Source organism: Ranitomeya variabilis, chromosome 1, assembly GCF_051348905.1.
Source record: "Ranitomeya variabilis isolate aRanVar5 chromosome 1, aRanVar5.hap1, whole genome shotgun sequence".
Taxonomy (NCBI): Eukaryota; Metazoa; Chordata; class Amphibia; order Anura; family Dendrobatidae; genus Ranitomeya; species Ranitomeya variabilis.
The window spans coordinates 419,033,319-419,053,521 of NC_135232.1; the positions used below are offsets into that span (position 1 = coordinate 419,033,319).

The 20,203-nt window shown below is 44.9% G+C and overlaps 1 protein-coding gene across 1 annotated transcript in view; it reads right to left on the reverse strand.

Moving 5' to 3' along the window:
• TTC39B (tetratricopeptide repeat domain 39B) overlaps positions 1–15,180 on the reverse strand; it is a 178,327-nt gene extending 163,147 nt beyond the window's left edge. Inside the window, exon 1 of the mRNA XM_077249241.1 lies at positions 14,702–15,180. Within this exon, the coding sequence (XP_077105356.1) occupies positions 14,702–14,743 (42 nt within the window). The 5' untranslated portion in view covers positions 14,744–15,180. The remainder of the gene's footprint in view (positions 1–14,701) is intronic.
• Positions 15,181–20,203: the final 5,023 nt, after the last annotated feature.

Genomic DNA, 20,203 nt, shown 5'->3' on the forward strand with positions numbered 1-20,203 from the left:
GGGAGCAATAATTAGAAAATGGAAGACATTCAAGACCACTGATAATCTCCCTCGATCTGGGGCTCCACGCAAAATCCCACCCCGTGGGGTCAGAATGATCACAAGAACGGTGAGCAAAAATCCCAGAACCACGCGGGGGGACCTAGTGAATGAACTGCAGAGAGCTGGGACCAATGTAACAAGGCCTACCATAAGTAACACACTACGCCACCATGGACTCAGATCCTGCAGTGCCAGACGTGTCCCACTGCTTAAGCCAGTACATGTCCGGGCCCGTCTGAAGTTTGCTAGAGAGCATTTGGATGATCCAGAGGAGTTTTGGGAGAATGTCCTATGGTCTGATGAAACCAAACTGGAACTGTTTGATAGAACCACAACTTGTCGTGTTTGGAGGAAAAAGAATACTGAGTTGCATCCATCAAACACCATACCTACTGTAAAGCATGGTGGTGGAAACATCATGCTTTGGGGCTGTTTCTCTGCAAAGGGGCCAGGACGACTGATCCGGGTACATGAAAGAATGAATGGGGCCATGTATCGTGAGATTTTGAGTGCAAACCTCCTTCCATCAGCTAAGGCATTGAAGATGAAACGTGGCTGGGTCTTTCAACATGACAATGATCCAAAGCACACCGCCAGGGCAACAAAGGAGTGGCTTCGTAAGAAGCATTTCAAGGTCCTGGAGTGGCCTAGCCAGTCTCCAGATCTCAACCCTATAGAAAACCTTTGGAGGGAGTTGAAAGTCCGTGTTGCCAAGCGAAAAGCCCAAAACATCACTGCTCTAGAGGAGATCTGAATGGAGGAATGGGCCAACATACCAACAACAGTGTGTGGCAACCTTGTGAAGACTTACAGAAAACGTTTGACCTCTGTCATTGCCAACAAAGGATATATTACAAAGTATTGAGATGAAATTTTGTTTCTGACCAAATACTTATTTTCCACCATAGTATGCAAATAAAATGATAAAAAAACAGACAATGTGATTTTCTGGATTTTTTTTTCTCAGTTTGTCTCCCATAGTTGAGGTCTACCTATGATGTAAATTACAGACGCCTCTCATCTTTTTAAGTGGTGGAACTTGCACTATTGCTGAATGACTAAATACTTTTTTGCCCCACTGTATATACACACACACTCACCGGCCACTTTATTAGGTACACCATGCTAGTAACGGGTTGGACCCCCTTTTGCCTTCAGAACTGCCTCAATTCTTCGTGGCATAGATTCAACAGGGTGCTGGAAGCATTCCTCAGAGATTTTGGTCCATATTGACATGATGGCATCACACAGTGGCCGCAGATTTGTCGGCTGCACATCCCAAAGATGCTCCATACAAGGCAGGATGGATCCATGCTTTCATGTTGTTTACGCCAAATTCTGACCCTACCATCCGAATGTCGCAGCAGAAATCGAGACTCATCAGACCAAGCAACGTTTGTCCAATCTTCTACTGTCCAATTTCGATGAGCTTGTACAAATTGTAGCCTCAGTTTCCTGTTCTTAGCTGAAAGGAGTGGTACCCGGTGTGGTCTTCTGCTGCTGTAGCCCATCTGCCTCAAAGTTCGACGCACTGTGCGTTCAGAGATGCTCTTAGGCCTACCTTGGTTGTAACGGGTGGCGATTTGAGTCACTGTTGCCTTTCTATCAGCTCGAACCAGTCTGCCCATTCTCCTCTGACCTCTGGCATCAACAAGGCATTTCCGCCCACAGAACTGCCGCTCACTGGATTTTTTTTCTTTTTCGGATCATTCTCTGTAAACCCTAGAGATGGTTGTGCGTGAAAATCCCAGTAGATCAGCAGTTTCTGAAATACTCAGACCAGCCCTTAAGGCACCAACAACCATGCCACGTTCAAAGCCACTCAAATCACCTTTCTTCCCCATACTGATGCTCGGTTTGAACTGCAGGAGATTGTCTTGACCATGTCTACATGCCTAAATGCACTGAGTTGCCGCCATGTGATTGGCTGATTAGAAATTAAGTGTTAACAAGAAGTTGGACAGGTGTACCTAATAAAGTGGCCAGTGAGTGTGTGTATATGTATGTATGTATGTATGTATGTATGTATGTATGTATGTATGTATGTATGTATGTATATATATATATATATATATATATTTTATTATTATTTATTGTTATAGCGCCATTTATTCCATGGCGCTTTACAAGTGAGGAGGGGTATACATAATAAAAACAAGTACAATAGTCTTGAACAATACAAGTCATAACTGGTACAGGAGGAGTGAGGACCCTGCCCGCGAGGGCTCACAATCTACAAGGGATGGGTGAGAATACAGTAGGTGAGGATAGAGCTGATCGTGCAGCGGTTGGTTGATCGGTGGTTACTGCAGGTTGTAGGCTTGTCGGAAGAGGTGGGTCTTCAGATTCTTTTTGAAGGTTTCGATGGTGGGCGAGAGTCTGATGTGTTGTGGTAGAGGGTTCCAGAGTAGGGGTGATACGCGAGAGAAATCTTGTATACGATTGTGGGAAGAGGAGATAAGAGGGGAGTAGAGAAGGAGATCTTGTGAGGATCGGAGGTTGCGTGTAGGAAAGTACCGGGAGATGAGGTCACAGATGTAAGGAGGAGACAGGTTGTGGATGGCTTTGTACGTCATGGTTAGGGTTTTGTACTGGAGTCTCTGGGCAATGGGGAGCCAGTGAAGGGATTGACAGAGGGGAGAGGCCGGAGAATAGCGGGGGGACAGGTGGATTAGTCGGGCAGCAGAGTTTAGAATAGATTGGAGGGGTGCGAGAGTGTTTGAGGGGAGGCCACAGAGCAGGAGGTTGCAGTAGTCAAGACGAGAGATGATGAGGGCATGGACTAGGGTTTTTGCAGATTCTTGGTTGAGGAATGAACGGATTCGTGCAATATTTTTGAGTTGAAGTCGGCAGGAAGTGGAAAGGGCTTGGATATGTGGTTTGAAGGAGAGATCAGCGTCAAGGATAACCCCGAGGCAGCGAGCTTGTGGGACTGGGGAGAGTGGGCAGCCATTTACTGTAATGGATAGGTTCGTTGGGGGGGTCACGTGAGATGGGGGAAAGATGATTAATTCTGTTTTGTCCATGTTAAGTTTCAGAAATTTAGCGGAGAAGAAGGATGAAATAGTGGACAGACATTGAGGGATTCTGGTTAGTAGGGAGGTGATATCTGGTCCAGAGATGTAGATCTGTGTGTCATCAGCATAGAGGTGATACTGAAAGCCATGAGATTCTATGAGCTGTCCCAGGCCAAAGGTGTAAATGGAGAAGAGCAGGGGCCCAAGGACTGAACCTTGTGGGACTCCGACAGAGAGGGGGCGAGGTGAGGAGGTGGTGTGTGAGTGGGAGACGCTGAATGTCCGGTCTGTTAGGTATGATGAGATCCAGGATAGGGCCAAGTCTGTGATGCCAAGGGATGAGAGGGTCTGTAATAATAGGGAATGGTCCACTGTGTCAAAGGCAGCCGACAGGTCGAGGAGGAGGAGAACAGAGTAGTGTCGCTTGCTCTTGGCGGTTAAAAGGTCAGTGGTGACCTTAGTTAGGGCAGTTTCAGTGGAATGGTGTGGCCGGAAGCCAGATTGTAAGCGGTCAAAGAGGGAGCAAGAAGAGAGATGGGAGGACAGTTCAAGGTAGACGTGTTGTTCCAGTAGTTTTGAGGCATAGGGGAGAAGTGATATAGGGCGATAGCTAGATACAGAGGATGGGTCAAGAGAGGGCTTTTTGAGGATAGGTGTGATGGAGGCATGTTTAAAGCTTGAGGGGAAAACACCATTTGTTAGTGATAGGTTGAAGAGATGGGTTAGGGTTGGGATGAAGATTGTGGTGAGGTTTGGGATGAGGTGGGTTGGGAGCGGGTCAAGTGCACAGGTGGTGAGATGCGATCTTGAGAGTAGAGTGGCGAGTTGATCTTCTGTAATGGTGGAGTAGTTGGTTTTGGAGGTGGAGGGTAGGGAAGTTGGGAGTATATATATATATATATATATATATATATATATATATATATATATATATATATATATATACACACACACATAGTACAGACCAAAAGTTTGGACACACCTTCTCATTTAAAGATTTTTCTGTATTTTCATGACTATGAAAATTGTACATTCACACTGAAGGCATCAAAACTATGAATTAACACATGTGGAATTATATACTTTACAAAAAAGTGTGAAACAACTGAAAATATGTCATATTCTAGGTTCTTCAAAGTAGCCACCTTTGATGACTGCTTTGCACACTCTTGGCATTCTCTTGATGAGCTTCAAGAGGTAGTCACCGGGAATGGTCTTCCAACAATCTTGAAGGAGTTCCCAGAGATGCTTAGCACTTGTTGGCCCTTTTGCCTTCACTCTGCGGTCCAGCTCACCCCAAACCATCTCGATTGGGTTCAGGTCTGGTGACTGGAGGCCAGGTCATCTGGCGTTGCACCCCATCACTCTCCTTCTTGGTCAGATAGCCCTTACACAGCCTGGAGGTGTTTGGGGTCATTGTCCTGTTGAAAAAATAAATGATAGTCCAACTAAACCCAAATCGGATGGAAAAGTATGCCGCTGCAAGATGCAGTGTCAATTTTGAATAAATCCCCAACAGTGTCACCAGCAAAACACCCCCACACCATCACTCATCCTCCTCCATGCTTCATGGTGGGAACTAGGCATTTAGAGTCCTTCAGTTCACCTTTTCTGCGTCGCACAAAGACACGGTTGTTGGAACCAAATATCTCAAATTTGGACTCATCAGACCAAAGCACAGATTTCCACTGGTTTAATGTCCATTCCTTGTGTTCTTTAGCCCAAACAAGTCTCTTCTGCTTGTTGCCTGTCCTTAGCAGTGGTTTCCTAGCAGCTATTTTACCATGAAGGCCTGCTGCACAAAGTCTCCTCTTAACAGTTGTTGTAGAGATGTGTATGCTGCTAGAACTGTGTGGCATTGACCTGGTCTCTAATCGGAGCTGCTGTTAACCTGCGATTTCTGAGGCTGGTGACTCAGATAAACTTATCCTCAGAAGCAGAGGTGACTCTTGGTCCTCCTTTCCTGGGGCGGTCCTCATGTGAGCCAGTTTCTTTGCAACACCTGATGGTTTTGCAACTGCACTTGGGGACACTTTCAAAGTTTTCCCAATTTTTCGGACTGACTGACCTTCATTTCTTAAAGTAATGATGGCCACTCGTTTTTCTTTACTTAGCTGCTTTTTTCTTGCCAGAATACAAATTCTAATGGTCTATTTAGTAGGACTATCAGCTGTGTATCCACCAGACTTCTGCACAACATAACTGATGGTTCCAACCCCTTTTAAAAGGCAAGAAATCCCACTTAAACCTGACAGGGCACACCTGTGAAGTGAAAGCCATTCCCTGTGATTACCTCTTGAAGCTCATCAAGAGAATGCCAAGAGTGTGCAAAGCAGTCATCAAAGCAAAAGGTGGCTACTTTGAAGAACCTAGAATATAAGACATATTTTCAGTTGTATCACACTTTTTTGTTAAGTATATAATTCCACATGTGTTAATTCATAGTTTTGATACCTTCAGTGTGAATGTCCAATTTTCATAGTCATGAAAATACAGAAAAATCTTTAAATGAGAAGGTGTGCCCAAACTTATGGTCTGCAAAATATATATATATATATATATATATATATATTTTTTTTTTTTTTAAATCAACATAAATGGATCTGCGGCTCAACATTGCAATTTCTCTTGCGAGTATGCGGAGTTTTCTTTGCAGAGTTTTCCCCATAAACTCCAATTAGATGAGGAAAACCCGCACATAGTTTAAGGCTATGTGCACACGATGCAGATTTTGCTGCGGGTCCGCAGCAGTTTCCCATGAGTTTACAGTAAACCGAAAGCACTGTGCCCATGCTGCGGAAAAAACAGCGCGGAAATGTAGCAGTTTACATTCCGCAGAATGTCAATTCTTTGTGCGGAATCCGCAGCGGTTTGACATCTGCTCCATAATAGAAAACCGCAGGTGTAAAACCGCAGTGGAATCCGCACAAAAACCGCGGTAAGTCCGCAGAAAAAAAACGTGATGCTTTTGCCCTGCGGATTTATCAAATCCGCGGTGGAAAAATCCGCGGAGGACCATTAGTGTTTTTCCGAGGTCGAAAATACATCAAATACGCATGTAATCTATACATGACTATCAAAGTTTTGCGAAAGCCAAATACCTCGAAGCATCAAAAATAAAGCAGCTTTATTTAAAACATCACATAGCAATAAGAGACAAAAAAAAAAAGCAATGAAAAAACGCAAGCAATCTAAGGCCGGGGTCACACTCAGCGTAGGGAGATTCTGAAAAATCCGCAGGTAAAAAGCCCTGCGTTTTACCCGCGTTTTTTGTGCAGATATCACCTGCGGTTTTACACCTGCGGATTCCAATTATGGAACAGGTGTAAACCGCTGCAGATTCCGCACAAAGAATTGACATGCTGCGGGAAATAAACTGCAGCGTTTCCGCGTGTTTTTTTCCAAAGCATGTGAACAGCGGATTTGGTTTTCCATAGGTTTACATGTACTGTACACCGCATGGAAAACTGCTGCAAATCCGCAGCGTCAAATCCGCTGTGGATCCGCAGCAAAATCCGCAGCGTGTGCACAGACCCTAATGAGGATGCCATTCGCTTCACAGATCCCCTAAACTGTACATACACTAGTCCAATGTGATTAATCTGACATTACATTTAGGGTTGATCAAATAGCTTTGAGTAAGTCCTTTTCCGAATAACTATAGCGCTTCCCGAATAGCTGCCTCGGATACCTTGAGCGCTCCCGATAATCAGGTGTCCGGCGCCGCAGCTCCATGTGTCGCGACTGTGTGACAATCATAACACATGCATGGAGAGCCTGTTTGTTGGGCTCTCTCAGCCGTGACACATGCAGCTGCGGCGCCGGAGACCTGATTATCGGTAGCGCTCCAGGTATCCGGGAAGCGCTATAGCTATTCGGATAAGCAGTTATCCAAAGCTATTCGATCAACCTTAGTTACGATGATAAAAGTGTACAAAAGATAATCATCATGTTTTAAAGATAAACGATGCACAGTAATCAACAACAGGGATTGGCAAACCCAAGCCGGTCATGCCCCTTGTACTGTCATAAAGTACTTACCCCAATTAAGTAGGGTAGCCATTAAGTTTACAACATTTGATAATGTAATTTATTTATAACCAATTACGAAATCAGAAAAAAAGCCCAAGATAAAATTTATGATTTTCATCATGAACGATCGGGGCAGAATAACATCAGCATGTTCATATCGTACCGGCAATGGCCATACAAGTCAATACACATTTCCAGGTACTTACACTACTGGCCTTCTAGTTCTATGACGTATCATGTTATACGAATTATTAAACCACAAGTAGCTTCCACTGTAGTTCTCTAAATTATGCATTATTCCTACTCTATTTCACAGGCCTAAATCATGTGGGATTCTCCGACATATTTACTCAGGCAAAGTATTTCCACAAACCAGTTTTTCATATCATTGATATTACACACTTACCCATGGCATGGTAACCTGTGGATGAGTAAAGAACATGTCCATTTACTTAACCATTTTATATGCTCTAATTGTGTTTCTTGGCTCAGTAACAATAGGTTTGACATTAAAATTTGATCTTTGCTATATTTTAAAACTTAACAGTGAAAAGGCACCACGGTGAGAGAAAAAGAAACATAAGCCATACTTACCACCGGAATCTGCTCCAGCTGCTACGATGGTCCTTACTGGACTGGAAGGGATGACTTCATGACGATCATCAGTGAAATGACAGCTGAGGCCACTAGTTGGCTGTGCAAGGTCAGAGACTGTCTGGGGGGGAATGGTGGATGTCGGAAAGGAAGTAGATTTGTTGTTAAGTATGGCTTTTTTTTTTTTTTTCAGCATAGTGGCTTCCCACTGTTAAAAAGCAGCTCTCAAAATAAAATACAAACACCCCCTAATGATGGGATAAGCTAAACCTGTGGAAAGTGCCACGTGTGGTCCTTTGGCTGTTCTGGTGTTGTCAGTGGCTGAATATAGTGGTGTCCCACGCCACATAGCTGGTATCGGCATCAGCTCCCTTCTCCACGAATGAGCCTGTGGCTCTAAGAGTGCGGCAGGTGCGATCACAACATGACCACTGCTGTGCCTGAGTAGACCACAGCAGCGGAGGACCGGGTTTAGGCGAGAAGTATTGTTTTTTTAAATTGTCAGCATTTGTGGAGACAACATACTACGTAGAGGGGCATCATACCTACAACTTCTTAATTTTGGGGGGGTGGGGGGGAACTAAAATTTAAAAGATATGGCAGAAAATTGCTTTCAATTAAAGAGGAGCTGTCAGCTCTCCTAACAAGAGGCACAGTAACAGGTACTGCTAGCTGAATGCCAAAAATCACATGACTGACGCTATGTTAAGTACTGTTCACTTCTCTTTTGGAGGCACTAAACAGGACTACCGTAATTTTGCCTATACTATTTTTCATTTTTTAGGTTATGGTCATACTATCAAGTATCTGTAAACCAAAACCAGAGAGTGGGTGAAAAATACAGAAGTGATGAAGTGTTTATATTATACTTTTCTTCTGACTGTTTCATTCTTGGTTTTGGCTAACAGATACTGATGTAAAATACTGACGAAAAACGGATCGCGTGAACGTGGCCTTAGACACCGCAAGAAGAATGGTGTGAGAGTAGAATTGCAAAGGAATAAGATTTCCTATTCTATAAAACTAATACATTAAAAACTAAGGAACACAAAACCCTTTAGACAATTGCCCTATTCTAGGGGCCAATCATAATTTATTCAGTGCCCCAGGAACGAAAACTCAAACAATTCAACAAACAACCCAAAAAGAAAGCACGAATAACACATTTCTAAATAAGATGGCTATCTGCCTACTGGAAATTAAGGAGTAATTTATTTTTTTTAAACTGCCACCCAATACAAAGCAATAACAGAGAGCAACTTGTAAGATACAGGCCACCCTGCTTGGTCACCCAGCACAAATTTCAAGAGAGCAGTGGGGGTAATGTAGGAGAGTAGTGGTTTTGAAGGTCTCACTCCTGAAGGGCCTATTTTGAGTAGAAGAAAATAAGTACCGTAGTAGAACTAGAATTTCAGCATAAAGAACATTTCCTAACAAAACATTGGAAGCATAAACCCATATCTCCTTCTGTCTTCTCATTAGGCCTCATTTCAGATGGACATTATTTTTCCTTGCAAGTTCGGACCATTGTTCAGAGTTTTGGATCTCACTTTCATCATTTTTATTATCAGTATTTCATCAATGATTTTAATTGATTGAAAAGCTTCTCCTATACATATGTTAACTGTGTAAACCACACACCGTGCAAATGGAGGGAATTAGTGTACAGTTATTTTTGTGGACCCATAGACTTATATGGGTAATTTTGATCCATCACTCGGATCAAAAATGGCCATGTCCTCCTGATTTTTTGCCAACTACTTGGCCTGCAAAGCATGGACATGTTAATAGCTCAGAGGTGCACTGCACATGTCCGAAGGTTCAGAAGATGGCCAAAAAGCATACACCTGGCTTCAGAAATGCAGTGACGCTGCTGGAATGAACCACGTGCATGCGCCAGACTTGCATCAGTTCCCAATGATGTCGGCTCCTGCAAATTATGTTATTGCACCCACTGGGGTGTGATAACATGGAAAGAGGGCTGACAAGTCTGAGGAAACGAACGCCCAGTCGACTAGTCAAAGCCCTCAATAGCATAGGAAAAGCGAGGTTATAAATGCTTTTTAAAACCTTTTCACTTAACAACATTATACAGGGCTGGTTAGGCAGGGAATTTATGGCTCAGTGAATGCTGCTGGGTTGGGGTGAATGGGGGACCTGGTATGTTTCATTTAATGTGACAGGAAGAAAAACAGAGGATGTGCAGAATGTAGAGATACATTGTGTAAAACATGTTTTTTTTTCTGTAAAGAACTCTCTGGTAAATACACTTTCATTAAGGTGCCTGCACACATTGCAGACTGGATACAGATTTTCCACACCAAAATCTACAGGCTGCAAATTACCGTAATTGTTTTTGCAATGCATTACAAAAGGTAAATATCAATCCGCAAAAAAAATAAATAACTGCATTGACGTGCCACAGATGTCAGAATCTGCAGCTCAATTCATGAAATCTGTAGATGAGATTTAGATCATTTTATGCAGATTCCAAGAAAAAAAAAAAAACCTGCTCCATGTGCATTGGCAGGACTACTTCCAGAGGGATCCAGGACGCTTTGGCATCATATCTGAAAATACCTCCTCTTTGCAGGACACAGGAAGGGGAACGGACCCCGGGTTGCACTACCGGATACTATTGGCACAAACCGGTAAACTACAAGTCACTGCAAACGGTTCAAGTTTAACACAAGATCTGGCTGGCCTACTACACCTGGGAAGAAGCTGGCCATGCACTCCATGAGCAGAGAAGCAGCGCCCAGCATCCCACACATCTTCTAGAGTCTTGGTCATGCCAGTATGGGAATATTTGCACATCTCTTCTTTTTAGCTTTTACAGATATATGATTCCTAGAAATTCACTTAAAAATGCCTGCTGAGATCCATAGACTGACAATATCTGCAGTCACATATGGTAGAGCACTGCTCTATGTCAGATGTGACATAATGTTTAAGTGTGCCATGTCCCCACAGCCTATCAAAAACCCCTTAAAGGGAACCTCACCAGGTTTGGGCAATACAAGTTACGGCCACCGCCTTTCATGGCTGATACAGGGCATTCTATAATACTGTATATACGTCCTTGATGCGACCTGCAAGAGAAGAAAAATACGGTAACTTATTATACTCGCCTGCGGGGCTGTCCGGTCTGAGGGGTGTCGCTGGTCTTGGTCCAGCACCTCCAATCTTCTTCCGATGCGGTCATCCAGCTTGCTTCATGAGGATGACGAGTCCCTGCGTCATCCACATGAAGCAAGCAGAAAGATGGAAGATGGGATGCGCCAGACCAAGAAGAGCGACACCCCTCAGACCAGACCGCCCCACAGGCGAGTATAATATAAGTTATTTTTCTTCTCTTGCAGGTTGGATCGGGGACATATATACAGCATTATAGAATGCCCTATATCAGCCCTGAAAGGCGGTGGCCGTATCGGCCAAACACCTTGACAGGTTCCCTTTAATGCGCTTGCGAGACACGTACACTCCATAGCCCACCTAGAAAAGCACTGAAACTATGAAGAATAAACAGTCAAACAGGAGTAGGTTTCATCTCAGCGATTGAGTCACTCTTATTAAAAAGATGACTAAGACGTTAGATAAGCCTTATAAAGGTTCAGAACATGTACAGAGCTCATAGTGTTCAGATGTAAAGGAATCCATACATATTAATGTCACCAATTTAGGCAATATTTATCCTCTATGAAAAAGAATAATCTGATTTTCATATCTTAAAAGGAAATCTGTTAGCAGGTTTTTCCCATGTAATATGAGGACCACACAATATAAAACTCCTGGCAAAAATTATGGAATCACCAGCGTTGACTGACTACCACATTTTTTGTTCTTGATTTCTTTTAGTGTTTCTTAAAGCCAGAAAGTTGCCATTTGAAAGGACGTTAGTTTTGTGCCATGTCTGTGATCTGCTTTTTTTCTACAAAATTAAACAACTGAATGAACATCCTCCAAGGCCGGTGATTCCATAATTTTTGCCAGGGGTTGTAAGGGCTAAGACACTGAATTCAGCAATATGGCACTTATTGAGCTGTGTACTGTTTCCATACAATGAATGTTTTATCACCAGGAGATAATCACTGCCTGGACTACAGGGCACATGAGCCCAGGTCGGTCACGCCCCCTCCTCTGATAAGCAGTTCACGGTCAATAGACAAAGAACATACGGAGTCCAATGTGGGTGGGGTTAGCATCCTCAGCTCTGCTTCAGGCCAGTTTCACACATCAGTGGCTCCGGTACGTGAGGTGACAGTTTCCTCACGTACCGGAGACACTGACACACGTAGACCCATAAAAATCAATGCATCTGTGCAGATGTCATTGATTTTTTGCGGACCGTGTCTCCGTGTGCCAAACACAGAGACATGTCAGTGTTCGTGGGAGCGCACGTATTACACGGACCCATTAAAGTCAATGGGTCCGTGTAAAACACGGACCACACACGGACCTTCTCCGTTTGCAGTCCGTGTGCCGTGCAGGGGACAGCGCTACAGTAAGCGCTGTCCCCCCCACTGGTGCTGAATCCGCGATTCATATGTTCCCTGCAGCAGCGTTTGCTGCAGAGAAAATATGAATAATAGTGTTTAAAATAAAGATCTATGTGTCCCCCGCCCTCCCACCCCCTGTGCGCCCCCCCACCCCCTGTGCGCCCCCCCGCTGTTCTGAAAATACTCACCTGCTTCCCTCGTTGGCTGTCGATGCTTCCTGGTCTGGCCGCCCCTTCTACTGTATGCGGTCACGTGGGGCCGCAGATTAGAGTCATGAATATGTGGCTCCACCTCCCATAGGGGTGGAGCCGCCTATTCATGACTGTAAATGAGCGGCCCCACGTGACCGCATACAGGAGAAGATGGGGCCAGACCAGGAAGCAGCGACAGCCAACGAGGGAGCGGGTGAGTATTTTCAGAACAGCGGGGGGGCGCACAGGTAGGACACAGATCTTTATTTTAAACACTATTATTCATATCTTCTATGCAGCAAACGCTGCTGCAGAGAAGATATGAATCACGGCTTCAGCACGATGCAGTGTACCACACGCGTGGGTACCACACGCTCCGTGTGGTACCCACTCGGCACACGGGCGGCACACGTGTGCCGCACTTATGGCCTACGTGAGCTCACGGGCACACAGACACGGATAACTCCGGTACCGATTTTTTCCGGTACCGGAATTATCTGGACGTGTGGGACAGCCCTCATACAGCATCTAAGAACACAACTGCTGCACCCAGTAAACTATCAAAGGAATCAGGGTCTCTTGCTCTGCATTATGTTGCTCTCAGATGATGTAGCAAAAACCTGGTGACATTCCCCTTAAGAGCAGAAATCTTGAAAGTGGCAGGAACTGTAGCACACATACATGCATCATCTGAAAGGAGATTGCATGTTCTCCCCACGTTTTCATTGGGGTCCTCAGGTTTCCTCCCACACTCCAAAGCCGTACTGATAGTGAAATGACGCTGTGGGGGACAGATGACACCATCAGTAAAGTGCTGTGGAGTATGATGGCGCTATATAAGTGGAAGATACATTAACGCTGCGTACATTTTTTAATTCCAGCTTTTGTTCATCGTGCTCTTTGGAATCTCAGCCGCGTGTGGCAGCGTACCCCCCAATGTTACTCAGCCGACTGGAAGTGATGCATTTTGTATGACTCCGTGTTTTATTCATGCGCATGGCTGTTACTTGGATGAAAATACGAGCGATTACATAAACTAAGGACAGCAATAAGGGCCGTGGCCGGCAGCTCCCTGAACACATGCTGCTGGCTCCGATGATCACTTCTCCGATGTGTCCCGTCACCGTGACAACCGCTATCAGAAGACAAACTGCTCCCAAATGAGCAGTACGGGTTAGATGTGTTGTCTTGCAATATAAGAAGACACGACATCTCCATCCCTTGTGGTTACTCTCTCCCGGGAGCCATGACACTGAAATATCCTCCGGATGACACACAATTTGCATCCGCCATCATGTCTGCACACACCTGTGGCTCCGGCTATGGGGGGTAGTACGGCAGCTTCTACCATTTCTCCCTGTGCCACGGTCCTGGAGGTCACTGGCGGCCGCCCATAATGCCGGCCCTCTCAGGGCTGGGTCCCATGGATTCTGCCATCTATTACATGTACACATAAATGATTAATAATGACACGAGACGGTGCCTCACTGGAGATGGATCGTTCCAATAACCCTCTGAGGCTCAGTTCACACCAGCGTATTACAAAAATAAAAACATAGGATTTTCATCCAGAAAAGGACCTATATTGTGACCCGTTCTGTCACCTCCGCAGCTAGTAACACAGGACATTAGCCGGTTCCTACAGTAAATCCTGCACTGAACCCATATGCAGACGATCCACCTGAAAGCTGCCGGTTCCTGCGCCCCCACAGCCGTGACTAGGCGAGCGTCACGTCAGATACAGAAAAGACCACGATTTTATTGTCACGCACAGATCCGGCACGTGACACAGAAGATAGAACACTCACCTGGATGACATTGGTCCTGGTGTCCGTGTGATGGCAGCTTTACTCACGGACAGAAAACACTAGTGCGAACGGAGCCTAACTGTGCGCCCAGCTCGCCACCAGCTCCAGGGCGTCTCCTGGACCACTGGGCACATTTAGGGCCACGTTCACACTATCAGGGGTCTTTCCATCAGTATTTGTGAGCCACAACCAGAGGCAAAGTATGAATGGAAACACGTCGCCACTTCTGTATTATCACTCTCTCCTGGTTTTGGCTACAAATACGGATGTAAAATACTGACCAAATACTGCTAGTGTGAATGTGGCCTTAGACTTACCGCTACATGGTGGTCCAAGGATCGCCATCACCACGCGGAGAAGATGGAGTGCATGGCCATGACTGCAGGTGAGACCCATTGCCAGAGGACCTAGCTGCCACCTGTTACCCCCATGTGCCCATTAAGAAGCTCCATGCATCCTAGTAGGAAAGCACACGCCCGCACAGCCGGAGCTGCATGGATGACATGGAGTGTCCGTACCTCATCCGCCTCGTTCTCCGCTCCATTGCTCACGAACGCCATGTTTCCTGTACTCCCGGGCGCTCCTTCCTCCGGGCTCCTGCTCCGCACTGTGCGCTGCAGGGTCTGGCAGAAGCACTACTCCGGGCTGCCGTGCGCTCACCGCGGCCGGACTCTAGTTTCCTTAACCCCGCCCCCTGGTGTCCAGCCAATGAGCTGCGCGCTCTCCTCCCGGCACGCCTCCTCACACACTATTTCCATGACGGACGCGCTGTGCAGATGCTGCTGCTTGTCCGCTCTCCGTGTCGTTCCTCCTCACTGCTCCCTCAGACGGCGGCGCCGCGCTACCTGTGGCTGCAGCAGCAGCAGCAGCGTCCTGCAGAGCGGACTCTTCCTCATAGCGAGCGGGGGGCTCCTCACAGCCGAGGGCCACAGCCACACTGACTCGTAGCGAGCGGGGGGCTCCTCACAGCCGAGGGCCACACTGACTCATAGCGAGCGGAGTAGGACTCAATACCCCACAGCCTGTGCCCCCCTTATGCAGCGCCATCCCATTACATGAGCTCTTTATCAGGCAGCCAAAAAGATCCTTTTTTCAAGCAGAAGACGCAATAGGGAGCTTCCTTTTTTCTCGTTTCCTGAGCACTTTCTCTACATTTCACCGCTGCCATTTTTGTGCATTTTCTGGAAGTTTTTTTTTTAACTGCATTCGACAATGAAACAACCGCTAGCGATTTTTCAAGTAAAAACCCTGACAAACGCTCCGAGACGTCCAAGCACCTTTCGCCTTTCCATTGCCTTGTATTGTAAAGTCCAGAGCGGGGTCGCCTGGCGTGGTCAGGGCGCTTATTATACCACTATGGGTCTTTGAAAACACAAAACGGTAAAAAGATGCTCAAAAGAAACTAAGTAACAAGTAGTCAGTGCATAGAAATGCCTCGATTCCTTTCAGCTTTGGGTAGCACAATTTCTGGTTTGAAACCCACCTGAAAAGAGTGTGTGCATCCCCTTCACCAAGTGATCTATAAAGGAAAGAATGATGTCCCCAGTGCTAAATAGTATGAGAAGACGGTATACCGCTCAGCGCTGTCCCTCCGCCATCTTCTTTATATAACACTATCAGATGCAGCACTCACATTTTGGCCAAATCAGAAGAAAAAAATGTGAGTGTGACACCCACAGCAGACATTGATACAAACCCTCCATACGTTCAAAGGGAACCTGTCACGTGAAAAAACTATTAACATGTAGATATAGGGTTAATCTGAAGGTTAACAGTATTCTGAACCTGCCCGGCACCAGCACTTTGCTTTATTCCTACCGGTAGCATATGGATTTCAATCACGGGTGGCGCCGGAACGGGTTCAGTCACCACTCTATGTATTTTTACATAAAGACTAAAGTCATCATTGTAAAGTTAAAAAGTTTTAAACTTTATTAAAGGGAACCTGTCAGCAGGATTGTGCTCAGTAACCTACAGTGTCAGGTCGGCGCCGTTATACTGATGAGGCCAGCGTCAGACGAGTGTATGGCACCTGATATGCTAATGACCCTCAGCTCCTCTGCTGTGATCGGGAGCCGAGTGTCAGGTGTCTGTGCTTCGAGCCTATCGCATAGCACTCGTCCGTATTCAACGGTAGTGTGACCCCGGCCTTAAAATGATACCTTGGTTGATGAAATCCATCTTGTGGTTGTTTGATCTTTATTTTCAGTTTTGAGTTAATGATATGCTCGTGCTTTGGGGTGGGCCTTAAGGGGGTGGTCTTCATGTGGTGCTCTGATTAGATATTCATCAGTCTGGCTTTTGACAGGTCACTGATCCCTCAGTGAGCTGCCCCCTATTTTACATAATATTATATATGTCTTGGAAAAAAAACACTGCAGGCATACTTCCTATTAAGTATAAATTATAAAATATTAGCAAAATCGAAGATAAAGACATACACATTGGTGAATGATTAAAGGGACCCCAAAGTAAAATATCCAATAAATAGAAACATATAAGTATACAGTATACACAAGCTGAGCAATCAAGTAAGTATAATGCAATAAGTTATAATAATAGTACACATTCAGCTAGAATAACAATTATCCCACAGTTAAAAAACATGAAATCAGTAATCATATGAGATCTATTTCTAATTACTAACTCATCCACCAAAGACCCGATGCCCATTTCACAAATGTAAATAATATAAATGTATTATTTGAGCAACCTTATGCAATAACTCCCCATTGAGTGCAAAGTGTGGGAACCTGGTGTTTGCCACAGCTCTTGAGCAGCCCTGTTACAGACAGTAACACTATCAAACACCCCCTTTAAGGTAAGGTCCCTAACTTCAGCAGTCCCAAAGTTCTCTATGGTCTCTTTCAACTCAGGAAGATTCAGGGGCTGGCTGGCAAATGTTGGCTTGGGGGGCAATCAAAGCAGTGGCCCTCAAGTTGCGTCGGCTAATTTTCAGCCTGCTTATCTCTGCATTAAAGCAGCAGAGGTAAAATGCTTTAAATATAGTGGTGGCTGGTATGTAGAAATGTTAACTGAATGGAGCCTGCTACATTGATACAGGAACAGAAAAAATCTTATTGCATAAATATGGTGTCAGAACCAAAATTACTACATAAATAAAGGAACAGAAAGGAGCGTAATGCATATACAGTTAGGTCCATATATATTTGGACAGAGGCAACATTTTTCTATTTTTGGTTAAAGACATTAACACAATGAATTTTACACAAAACAATTCAGATGCAGTTGAAGTTCAGACTTCCAGCTGTCATTTGAGGCTATCCACATTAAAATTGGATGAAGGGTTTAGTATTTTCAGCGCCTTAACATGTGCCACCCTGTTTTTAAAGGGACCAAAAGTAATTGGACAATTGACTCCAAGGCTATTTCATGGACAGGTGTGGGCAATCCCTTTGTTAAGTCATTCTCAATTAAGCAGATAAAAGACCTGGAGTTGATTTGAGGTGTGGTGCTTGCATTTGGAAGGTATTGCTGTGAAGTAAGCATACGGTCAAAGGAGCTCTCCATGCAGGTGAAACAAGCCAGACTTAGGCCGGCCTCACACTGGGCGTAAGACAATACGCCACGTATTATACGTCCGTACTACGGCCGTAATACGGAGAAATGTGCCCAAAATATTGATCCCGTAGTCAGGGTGTGTCAGCGTATTTTGCGCATGGCATCCTCCGTATGTAATCCGTATGGCATCCGTACTGCGAGATTTTCGCGCAGGCTTGCAAAACCGACATCTAATGGATTTATGTGCTCGAATGTTCGGGAAAACATATATACAGTATATATATATATATATATATATATATATATATATATATATATATATATATATATGTCATTGAGACACATATATATATAGTCTGTATTTAGATTTCATTTAGCGTGATCTCTGTGAAAAGCCGGTAATTCAATTTCCGGCTTTTCATTTCTCCTGCACAAACCCGACATGATATGAGACATGGTTTACATACAGTAAACCATCTCATATCCCCTTTTTTTTTTGCATATTCCACACTACTAATGTTAGTAGTGTGTATGTGCAAAATTTCAGCGCTGTAGCTGCTAAAATAAAGGGTTAAATGGCGGAAAAAATTGGCGTGGGCTCCCGCGCAATTTTCTCCGCCAGAATGGTAAAGCCAGTGACTGAGGGCAGATATTAATAGCCAGGAGAGGGTCCATGGTTATTGGCCCCCCCGTGGCTAAAAACATCTGCCCCCAGCCACCCCAGAAAAGGCACATCTGGAAGATGCGCCTATTCTGGCACTTGGCCACTCTCTTCCCACTCCCTGTAGCGGTGGGATATGGGTTAATGAAGGGTTAATGCCACCTTGCTATTGTAAGGTGACATTAAGCCAGATTAATAATGGAGAGGCGTCAATTATGACACCTATCCATTATTAATCCAATTGTTTGAAAGGGTTACGACGTGCGCCCAAACAGTGGTTTACCCCCACATTTGGGGTACCAGCGTACTCAGGACAAACTGGGCAACAACTGTTGGGGTCCAATTTCTCCTGTTACCCTTGCAAAAATAAAAAATTACTTGCTAAAACATAATTTTTGAGGAAAGAACAATTATTTTTTATTTTCACGGCTCTGCGTTATAAACGTCTGTGAAGCACTTGGGGGTTGAAAGTGCTCACCACACATCTAGATAAGTTCCTTCGGGGGTCTAGTTTCCAAAATGGGGTCACTTGTGGGGTGTTTCTACTGTTTAGGCACATCAGGGGCTCTGCAAATGCAATGTGACGCCCGCAGACCATTCCATCAAAGTCTGCATTTCAAATGTCACTACTTCCCTTCCGAGCCCTGACGTGTGCCCAAACAGTGGTTTACCCCCACATATGGGTATCAGCGTACTCACAACAAACTGGGCAACAAATATTGGGGTCCAAATTCTCCTGATACCCTTGTGAAAATAAAAAATTGCTTGCTAAAACATCTTTTTTGAGGAAAGAAAAATGATTTTTTTATTTTCACGGCTCTGCGTTGTAAACTTCTGTGAAGCACTTGGGGGTTGAACGTGCTCACCACACATCTAGATAAGTTCCTTAGGGGGTCTAGTTTCCAAAATGGGGTCACTTGTGGGGGGTTTCTACTGTTTAGGCATATCAGGGGCTCTGCAAACGTAACATGATGCCCGCAGACCATTCCATCAAAGTCTGCATTCCAAAACGTCACTACTTCCCTTCCGAGCCCCAGCATGTGCCCAAACAGTGGTTTACCCCCACATATGGGGTATCAGCGTACTCAGGAGAAACTGGACAACAACTTTTGGGGTCCAATTTCTCCTGTTACTCTTGCAAAAATAAAAAATTCTGGGCTAAAAAAATATTTTTGAGGAAAGGAAACACATTTATTATTTTCACGGCTCTGCGTTATAAACTTCTGTGAAGCACTTGGGGGTTCAAAGTGCTCACCACACATCTAGATAAGTTCCCTTGGGGGTCTAGTTTCCAAAATGGAGTCACTTGTGGGGAGTTCCTACTGTTTAGGCACATCAGGGGCTCTGCAAACGCAACCTGATGCCCGCAGAGCATTCCATCAAAGTCTGCATTTCAAAACGTCACTACTTCCCTTCCGAACCCCGACGTGTGCCAAAACAGTGGTTTACCCCCACATATGGGGTATCAGCGTACTCAGGAGAAACTGGACAACAACTTTTGGGGTCCAATTTCTCCTGTTACTCTTGTAAAAATAAAAAATTCTGGGCTAAAAAAATATTTTTGAGGAAAGGAAACACATTTTTTATTTTCACGGCTCTGCGTTATAAACTTCTGTGAAGCACTTGGGGGTTCAAAGTGCTCACTACACATCTAGATAAGTTCCCTTGGGGGTCTAGTTTCCAAAATGGAGTCACTTGTGGGGAGTTCCTACTGTTTAGGCACATCAGGGGCTCTGCAAACGCAACCTGACGCCCGCAGAGCATTCCATCAAAGTCTGCATTTCAAATGTCACTACTTCCCTTCCGAACCCCGACGTGTGCCAAAACAGTGGTTTAC